Genomic DNA, 9,956 nt, shown 5'->3' with positions numbered 1-9,956 from the left:
ATGTACAAAGAAGTGAAAAAACTTGGGGTACAAAAAACCCCTCACCACAACAAATAATGGGACACGGGACAGAAATAAGTATTGTGTTAGTTTCTATTGGCTTGTACTGCATATAAAACACCAGGCCATGACCACAGGGTATTTAATATGTTATCCACCAGCACAAGCATAAATACACCAACGACATTAGCCACTTACCTACCGCGAAGTTTAAATCACTCATTAGTTTGTGTTTCTACAACTCGCTTGCTGCTATTTTCTGATTCTTCCTCTTTTCTCCTGAGGGATTTGATACATTATTTATCTGACCCATGTTTAGAATTTGCTGTATTAGCTGCCAAAACCCAGGATTGAACAAGGGTGCTTTTTTCGTATATAGCACAGTAGTAACAAAATTCGAGAATGACCATAACCCTGTCCTGAGAATTGTGACTGTGGGTTCCCCAGAAAGACAAAAATCTGCTGGTCTTTGAGGGATGATGGGAGAACCTCAAAGAATGAAATGGTAAAACAGCACAGGACTGATCATATGCACATGAAGCACATGAAGAAAAAAGATCATAGAGGTGAAGGATGATTTAAGCAATACTGCCTTGATGCAGAAATGTGAGTTGATCAAGTGATGCACACAATGGTTAGCATTTTGATCTCATACAATATGAATTACAGGTTCAAGGCCGCATACCTCCGTACTTCTGCAATTACTGTGACACAAACTAAATACAGTCTAAAAGCCATCCCAAATTCTGCCGAAACCCGGGATCGAACCAGGGACCTTCAGATCTTCCGTCTAACGCTATCCCAACTGAGCTATTTGGCCTCTTGAGTCACATAAAAAGACAAACATATAGCTCGCTAGCCTATAATATAACTAAAACGTTTAAGATTGCTTGACACTGAGAATCAGTCATTGACCCCAGCTTTATAAATTATATCTCTTTATAAATTAATCCCTGCACAATTCTTTCTACGGTGGCCACTGTGTCTCTCTTGTGAGTGTAAGCTGTTAGTCTGCTGCTTACCTCAGCTGTCAATATATGTCCACATTTATTTATTCTAGAGGCTGTAAAAGTTTGTGAAAGTAATCACAGTAATTGTAAAGTCATTCAAGATAAATTAAATGATAAATGCTGCTGTTTTCTGTCGGTTGCCAGCGTTAATGAAAACGATGTGAAAATGTAATCAAAATGTTTAGGTCACTTGAGCCGGATGTTACCTGGCATAATATCAGCTTATAACGAGCTGTTTAGCTAGCTCTCATCAGCTGTCTGACAAGAGCTAGCTAAACACAATAAGTAATTGTGTCAATATCTGGAAGAAAGGAGTATGTTTAGTCCAATGTGTATTATATAATTCAGAAGATGCGGCTTGGGGTCAGGAGAAAGATGAGGACCTTTTACCAGAAGCTGGTCATGTTGTTTCTTTCCTTCATGTTTCACTTCTTTGTGAAGGTGGCTCCTTCTCAGATGATAAAATATAGGTATGATCCTTGAAGGTTCACACATTAATTTAAAATTGCCTCCAAGGAACATAGATTAGATTAGATTAAATTAGATAAAACTTTATTAATCCTTCGGGTGGGTTCCTCCGGGAAATTCTGTTTCCACTAGCACAGCACCGATAGAAGTTACAGAATGTGAGCAGAAATATACCATATATACACATATATAAATACAGAGTATACAAAAGGGATAAATAGAATAAATAGGAATAAGAATACAAGGGAATTGCACATTTCACATATTGAAGTCTATTGCACTGTTGGATATTAACGAAAAGTATTGCACAGTGAAGAGGCACTACAGCTTAGTTGTCCCCCTCCTGTTTCCCCTCCCTCTCCCCTACAGAGAGGAGTTAAACAGTTTGATGGTGTGTGGAACAAAGGAGTTTTTAAGTCTGTTGGTTCTTGACTTTGGGAGAAGCAACCTGTCACTGAACAGACTCCTCTGGTTGTTTATGGCCGTGTGCAGAGGATGCCCAGCACTGTCCATAATGTCCAGCAGTTTCTTTAGTGTCTTTTTTTCTGCATTGTCACCAGAGTGTCCAGCTTCATGCCGACCACAGAGCCAGCCTTCCTGATCAGTTTATCCAGCCTGGATGAGTCCTTCTTTGCTGTGCTGCTCCCCCAGCACACCACAGCATAGAAGAGTACTCCAGCAACCACCGACTGGTAAAACATCCTCAGGAGCTTCCTGCAGATGTTAAAAGACCTCAGCCTCCTAAGGAAGTACAGTCGGCTTTGGGCTTTTTTTATACAGGTGCTCTATGTTGCATGACCAGTCCACGTACATGAGTGTGTACCAATTCTCTTCTCTTCTGCCTTTTGTAATGGGATTAAGACAGAATGGTATATTGATGATGGTGCGAAAACATGGTGGCTTCCAAAAAAACATCCACAGCTCTGTATATTTACTGAATTAATTGATTGTTGATTTAATGTATTCTAAGTGTATGAGAATGCATCAGTTTGTCGGAAGATGCATTACACAATAATCAATGCAGATTCATGAGTAATCATTGTTTGTTTTTTCTATTAAAGAACCCAAAGAGTTAATGACTGTACTTTCAAGACTACTCATTTTAAACTGAAAAACAGTCAATGGAGTAGACGTATACTACCTTTTTCTGTATTAAAAGCTTATCTCAGAATCTCGGACAAACAAAGCACTATGCAACCATTCAACAGTCTGTAGTAGCAACACAAATATATGAAAAAGCAAAAAAAAGAAGAAAAGCTAGTTGAGTGTTGTAATTATTTTTGTAGTTGATTCCCCCCTTCATCTTTTAACATTTTTAAAATCTTTTACCAAATGTAATACCAGATATGATGTACATACTGTGATAGTACGCTCAGTGTGCTGTAAAACCAAAAACCAATGTGGTAAGAGAAAAACTTAACGGCGGAAAAACGGCGAGGTGTATCTTTAAAATGTTTCCCCAATGCTGCCGAAACCCGGGATCGAACCAGGGACCTTTAGATCTTCAGTCTAACGCTCTCCCAACTGAGCTATTTCGGCTCGCTGTACCGTGTACAAACATGCTGATCTACGTCATCACAGCCAGAAATGGTAGTAACACAATAAGCTTGTTGTTATTCCAGTGATAAATTGAGACGACCACCATCATTATGTTTGACTTTTGCGCTGTAGAAAAAAACGACAAACTGTATGATTCCTTTATTTTGCAAAACAGTTTTTGAAAGCCACGTTAATTGACGGCTTTTCTGTTTCGCAACCGGTTCCGACGTACTGCACGTTGAAAAAGTGCGCGTAGTGACGTCATCACGTCGTACTGAATGAGGCGTCATCCTTTTCGATGTAGAGCGGCACGGCGGCCTTTCTTTGCTGCTCTACAATTCTTCCTCTCTTAACCCAGTAACTACAGCATTTCAGCTCCTATCTTATTTTAACCATGACCCAAACCTCCCCGCTTTTCACCGCCTACCTGCTGCTCCTGGCTGCTCTGGGTCCGCAGGTTTCAGCGGACGGTTTGGTAAACGAGGATGTGAAGAGGACAGTGGACCTGAGCACGCATCTGGCCAAGATCACTGCCGAAATCGTGCTGTCCAACCAGGGGAACTCGGCCGTGCACAGTTTCATACTCGCAGTGGAGGAGGGCCTGGCTCCGCATCTGGCATACATCGGAGCTTCGGTGAGCTAAACATCAGTGAATGAAACTGCGCTAACACCTCCGCCTGTAGCCGGCTAGCTAGCTTTAGCTTGTTAGCTGTTCTGTTGCAAACTACACATGCAGTGCTGTGCACTGTCTTTACAGCTTGCAGTTTTTTATTTTTGTGAGGTGCCAACAGCAAACCTGCAGAAGTCAGTGCCCTCCCGTAGTAAAAGGTCACGGCTTGTTCATTGAATGCATGGAAGCAAAGCTACTGGCTATGTGTGATTCAACAGTGTGATTCTGTTGGCAGTGAGCTCTGCAAGTGGGGAGTCACATAGACACAGTTAGCTAACAGTAGCAAGTATTACGAGCTCGGTATGTGCAGTGCATTCACCCCAGTTCGGGAAATGTAGTTATTTATGCCCAGAAGAGCCATATTTATTTTAAAGTGCTATGGATGTGGGTAACAAGACAATGACTTCCGCAGGGCTCCACGCTCTGTCAGTGGCTGAATGACACGTATGCGCTGGGCAGCTTACTTCCGTGTGTGACTGCGCACAGGCCTGCCCCCTTCCACTATGAATGAAACCGTAACAATGCTCCTGTTTGACAGAATAATGACACAATAACAGATAAGTTACAAACGATTCCCTCAAAGTCCTATAGTGTTGAAGCACGATCCTATATGCCTGTGTTTGTGGCACTCCTGCATCATCATAACAATGTTAGTCGAGTAACAACATTGCTACTGACCAATGAAGTTAGCATTAGCCAAGAAGTTAGCTAATGCTATTAAAAAAAAGCTGTCACTAGCAAACCAACGACACTAACCTAAATTGGCTAACAGCAAACCTAACTCTATAAAATATTTGTTACATTTCATAAAGTAATGAAGAAATTACTTGAAACGCTTACCATTTATTCAAGAAGAGACTTATCGTGCAAGTAACTGCATACATTACACAAATATTCTCCGACTGCCTGCTTTCACAGGTGAAGGGTGATGAAGAGGAGGATGGCACACTTGAACTACAGCAGACAACAATTCAGGGTCAAAGGTGAGAGATCAGACACTGTCTACTAAGCAGATTATAAAGACCTTACATGATGAAAACAGACTGCAGAACTGGTGCATTTGAAGCACCATTTTATTTTCTGGAAGATGGTAGGGTTGCTGGTTTCTGGCAAAAATCACAGTCATGATTATTTTTGATCAATATCCAAAACAGGATTTCTTAACTTGGACGTGCACGTCCAAGACGTGCATGTCCCGAGAATCTGATGTGATCCATCAAATATGTCTTACCTGTGCTCCTCTCTGTCATCTCTTCTGCAACAGTGGGGAGTTTTATAAAGTGCAGCTGCCCTCCAGCTTGGCTGCAGGTGCTCAGCTGAAGACCAAGGTGGAGATGACGTTCAGCCACGTCCTGAAGCCCTTCCCCACACACATCACCCAGGCTGAGCGTCAGCTGGTGATTTTCCAGGGGGACCACTACTTCTACTCCCCGTATCCAACCCGCACCCAGACCACACGCGTCCGCCTTGCGTCCAAGACCGCGGAGAGCTACACAAAGCTGGGCAACCCAAGCAAAACCGATGAGATTATTGAGTATGGACCCTTCCGCGACATTGCTCCGTTTAGCAAGGTACAGCTCTGACCAGGTTTGATTAGCTTATAGCGAAGCTACAAAACAGCTGCTAAACTGATCTGCTGTTTGCTTGTGTTCTCCTCTGTCCAGGACGCAATGAAGATCCATTATGAAAACAACACACCCTTCCTCACCATCAGCAGCATCACTCGTACCATTGAGGTGTCTCACTGGGGCAACATTGCAGTGGAAGAAACCATCGACCTGAGGCACACCGGAGCCATTCTGAAGGGCCCCTTTTCACGTTATGATTACCAGCGTCAGTCAGACAGCGGCATCTCATCTATCAAGTCCTTCAAGGTTTGTTTCTTCTAGACACCCAACCAGTGTCATTTGAGCTTTCACAGTTTCTCTGATAATTATATAGATTCTCCTCACCAGACTATCCTCCCTGCCTCGGCCCAAGACGTTTACTATCGGGATGAGATTGGAAACATCTCCACCTCCCACTTGCAGGTTCTGGATGACTCAGTGGAGGTAGAGGTCAGGCCTCGTTTTCCTTTGTTTGGAGGCTGGAAGACTCACTACATAATTGGCTACAATCTGCCTAGTTATGAGTACCTTTACATGCTGGGTGAGTCGATTTCTGATCACCAGTTTTGTTAATTAATCTCTGGATGCCTTAGCTTATATGTCATGCCATTGTATATCCCAGGTGATCAGTATGCATTGAAGATGAGACTTGTTGACCATGTGTATGATGACCAGGTGATTGATGAAATGACTGTGAAAATCATCCTGCCAGAGGGAGCCAGGTCAGTGCAAACACACCTAAAGTATCTCCTTTGAGGAGTGTTTACAGGGCTTGGTATTTATTTTCCCTTCTATATCTTTGTCTTGTCTTCTCAGAAACATTCATGTGGATACACCTTACAAAATCAGCCGCATGCCGAACCAGCTGCACTATACATACCTGGACACTTTTGGGCGGCCAGTGCTGGTGGCCACCAAGAACAACCTGGTGGAGCAGCACATTCAGGATTTCGTGGTAAGATGCACCGTAGAAGAAGCCAAAAATCCATTCATGGTGTCTCAGGTTTGAGGTTATTCAGATCAGAAGTGGTTTTCTCTTTGTAACTAAGGAAGCTGTTAGAACCTGTCACTCTTTATCAATATGGAGTATCATCAGGGTGAGGGTATAATGCCACAGTAAAATTAGGCTTGGAGGCTCTTAGCTGCATCATCTTTGAGCTCATAGTTCAAAAATAGGTCTCCACTAACGACCATCTGTGCTGATGCTAACATGGTAGAGACGTGTTTTATGCGTATACACGAACACTTAATATTTAGAAGCAGGTTTTTGAGTTGTTACCACAAGTTTATGAACCACGTGTCCAAGTATGTTGAAGCTGTACAGTTTGTTTTTTCTTGGCTTCAACAGATCTTGGCAGACACCTGTCTGCACTGAATACTTCACAACAGCAACATTTTACACACTGATTTAATTATTTGATAATTTGATCATCTTTCTTCTTGCCGTAGCATTAGGTCAGTGAGCTTGGTATTTAATATCATCTGCATAGAGGTTATATCGAGTCATAGCATTTCTTTTTTACAATTGTAATCTCTTTCTGTCTGTCTAAAAAAGGGGGTTAACACTTCACGCTGAAGAAACTTTCTTGGCAAATCTTTTTGTTAACTTTCCTGAGTACTTGTTAATTATTTTGAGTTTAGGGAAAAATTGTAACTTATAGGCTGACACACTGACTGGATCACAGTGGCTTTGGCTCAAGTACAGCCAGAGATCCTTACTGCTTTTCTCCACACATTTTATGTTATTTTTGCAACAAAATGGAAAAAAAGAAAGGGAAAGAAAGAAAAAAAAAAAGCTTCATGCTCGATAGTGTTGGGGGAAATACTGCAGCCTGATTAGACTGGCAGAAGAGTTGTGTGAATGTGCTGAGCAGTAAAATTGAGAGCTGTATAAAAATGGCAGTAATCGGGGGGGGGGGTTCCCGCAATTAATCATCATGATGTAATTATTGATTGCACAACACATTGGCTATATAATGATGACAGCGCTGACATTTAAACTGTTTCCATGTGATTCTTTGTGCCCCCTCTCTCCTGATCACCAGGTTCACTATAACTTCAATAAGATCCTGATGCTGCAGGAGCCTCTCTTGGTTGTAGGTGCCTTCTACATACTCTTCTTCACCGTCATCATCTATGTACGTCTGGACTTCGCCATCACAAAGGTATGAAAACACCTTTCTAGTTGATGTTGACCGCATTTTACCTGATCTCCCCTCATTAAGCAGCTACCCTGCACAAAAGTAGATTTATGGTGTTCATTCTGTTCATTTCACTTTGTTTTCTTGTCTTTACTCAGGATCCAGCTGCTGAGGTTCGCATGAAGGTCGCATCCATCACAGAGCAGGTGCTCACTCTGGTCAACAAACGTCTGGGCCTGTACCGCCACATGGACGAGGTGGTCAACCGCTACAAGCAGTCCCGCGACACGGGGGGGCTCAACAGCGGCCGGAAGACTCTGGAGGCCGACCACCGCACTCTCACCAATGAAATCAGCTCGCTGCAGGCCCGCCTCAAGGCAGAGGGCTCTGACCTGGCCGACAAGGTGAGTGATTTTGGGAGATTGTGAGGAAAATTAGATTTTTATTAATGGGACACGGAGCAGTAGTGCCTTACCTCTCTGTCCCATCAGGTCGGAGAGGTGCAGAAGCTGGACGGCCAGGTGAAGGAGCTGGTGTGCCGCTCCTGCCAGGAAGCGGAGAGGCTGGTGGCGGGGAAAGTCAAGAAGGAGGCCTACATCGAGAGCGAGAAGAATCTGACCAGCAAGAGGCAAGAGCTCGTCGGCCGCATCGACAGTCTGCTGGATGCCCTTTAAACTGCGACACGCTGACAGGCACCCTTGCCGTAACATAAACCAACTGTTTGTATGAGAATCTGATGAAGTGACTCATGCTCACACTTTTCTTGTTTTAGTATTTTACTATCCAGACATGGACTATGAACACGGTAGTGACGGGTTTATCCAAACACTCGTGCCTTGCGATAAACTTGAAGTCACTAAGCTCTAGAGCAGCTTCATCACAACTGTTTGGCTTTTTTTGTTTGTTTTTCTTCTTGTTGGTTTTTCAGTGGAGCTAAAACTTTGTCACAGATTTGTTCTTCCGTTCCATGTTCAAATCTCTCTTTTTTTTCCACTCTGAAGTTAAGGGTTAAGGGACTGTTTTTTGAAACGAATAGCTGAACGGCCCGAGTGTTTTCAGTCTCCTGTCTTTACTCGTATGCTGTACTTTAAAACTGAATCATCTCTAACTTTTAAGTTCGAAGATGACTTGCTTTTTTTTTGCCATCTGTTTATCTTTTTTGCACTTGCATTTTGTTTTTGCTCTCCCCTGCCCGACGTGTGTATTTGAAAAAATCCAAAGCTCTGATTCTGCCATCCCAAAATGCTTGTTTTAGATGTCCCTCAGTCTTATGTTCTACATTTTTCTTGGTATAAATGTTTTTTTGACTGTGAGATTAAACAATAAAAGAGATTATCTTGTATGTGAGAAAAGACATTGAAGCTGGAAAACACGTTTGTGAAATGGGCAGTAATGTGGAAAACTGTCAAATTTGAAATAAAGTTTTGAGACACTCATTCTTGTTGGAAGTTGTGATTTTGGCATGCAGTACCCCTGGTTCATCATAAGGGGGTGTGCTTGTGTCAATAACTAACGTGTTACCATGCTGAAGAAAAAAAGTCAAACCGTATTAAACTGCATTTTGATCCCACTTGTACCTTCGAATACCGAGATAACTAAAATTTACGCTGTGCCATCCTGACATCATCAAAACAAGAAAAAGCGACTTTTCCACACTGACTAGTTCATTTAAAACTGGCACTTCAAAGGGAATTTCCTGCTCATTGTTGCATTCCTTGCTTGAAAGTAACCCCACCTATGGCCTTCTCCTACCCAGTCAGCAGAGGAGCTGACCTGCCTTAAGCACAGTATGAGCTCAGGACAAACAGAAGGGTCAGTCTGAGGTCATCACTTTCCCTCAGAGGTCACCAGGGGTCCTGGCAGGTCATTTCCTGCTCCATAATAACAGCCCAGTTCCCCTCACAATGACAGTGTGCGCATATTGTATGTGCCATACAATAATCATTCAGTAAATACGCAGCAGGGAGAGAGCAAAGACAATGTCTGTTAGCACTGATGCTTGGTTGCTGGTGAAAGACCACACAATGGTGATTTTGTTTGTATGTTTTTACTCGAGTGGAGATTTGGAGCGGCGCGAGTCCAGAGAGCCACACAGACTCATTCTCACAGCAGCGGGCTCACGTCCACCTCAGCACCAGAGACGGGTTTTTTTATGCGCAAGTGTTAAATGACATTGAGACCTTAAAGACAGAACACTGACAAATACATCGATCAGCCACTTAATTAGGTATTCCTGTTCAACTGCTCGTTATAGCAGATGCCTCATGAGCCAATCTAGCAACATGTAGTGAAGAAAACTTACTGAAGTTCAAACCGAGCATCAGATTGGGGAAGAAAGGTGATTTAAGTGACATGGATGTTAGTGCCAGGTGGGCTGAAACTGCTGATCTACTGGGAGCGGCGGTTCTCTGGGTGAAAATGCCTTGTCAGAGGGCTCAAATCTTCTCAAACTGATTCCTTGAACGTGACATGAATCTAATGGAGCACCTTTGGGATGCGGGTGAACAGGAAATTGGGCAAA

General features: G+C 42.9%; 1 protein-coding gene across 1 annotated transcript; it reads left to right on the top strand.

Annotated features, from left to right (window-relative positions):
* Positions 1 to 3,270: 3,270 nt before the first annotated feature.
* rpn1 (ribophorin I) lies at positions 3,271 to 8,871 on the top strand. The gene is made up of 10 exons (XM_082532997.1): positions 3,271 to 3,651; positions 4,606 to 4,670; positions 4,952 to 5,258; positions 5,352 to 5,561; positions 5,643 to 5,835; positions 5,917 to 6,016; positions 6,111 to 6,249; positions 7,340 to 7,459; positions 7,594 to 7,839; positions 7,927 to 8,871. Exons 1-10 carry the CDS (start codon positions 3,412 to 3,414, stop codon positions 8,107 to 8,109), a joined length of 1,803 nt encoding a protein of 600 aa, XP_082389123.1. The 5' UTR covers positions 3,271 to 3,411; the 3' UTR covers positions 8,110 to 8,871.
* Positions 8,872 to 9,956: the final 1,085 nt, after the last annotated feature.

The sequence above is a fragment of the Aulonocara stuartgranti genome (genome assembly GCF_965226115.1).
Source record: "Aulonocara stuartgranti genome assembly, chromosome: 5".
NCBI classification, from domain to species: Eukaryota; Metazoa; Chordata; class Actinopteri; order Cichliformes; family Cichlidae; genus Aulonocara; species Aulonocara stuartgranti.
Note: the sequence above shows the minus strand (reverse complement) of the source record. Positions and strands in the feature narration are given on the sequence as shown.

What these genes read in the sequence shown, in the direction of transcription:
- rpn1 (XM_082532997.1), top strand. Translation starts at nt 3,412, where the DNA reads ATGACCCAAACCTCCCCGCTTTTCACCGCCTACCTGCTGCTCCTGGCT. An exon ending in ATCCTGCCAGAGGGAGCCAG is followed by an intron (nt 6,017 to 6,110) that starts GTCAGTGCAAAC and finishes TTGTCTTCTCAG; the next exon opens with AAACATTCATGTGGATACAC. An exon ending in GCTCTGACCTGGCCGACAAG is followed by an intron (nt 7,840 to 7,926) that starts GTGAGTGATTTT and finishes CTGTCCCATCAG; the next exon opens with GTCGGAGAGGTGCAGAAGCT.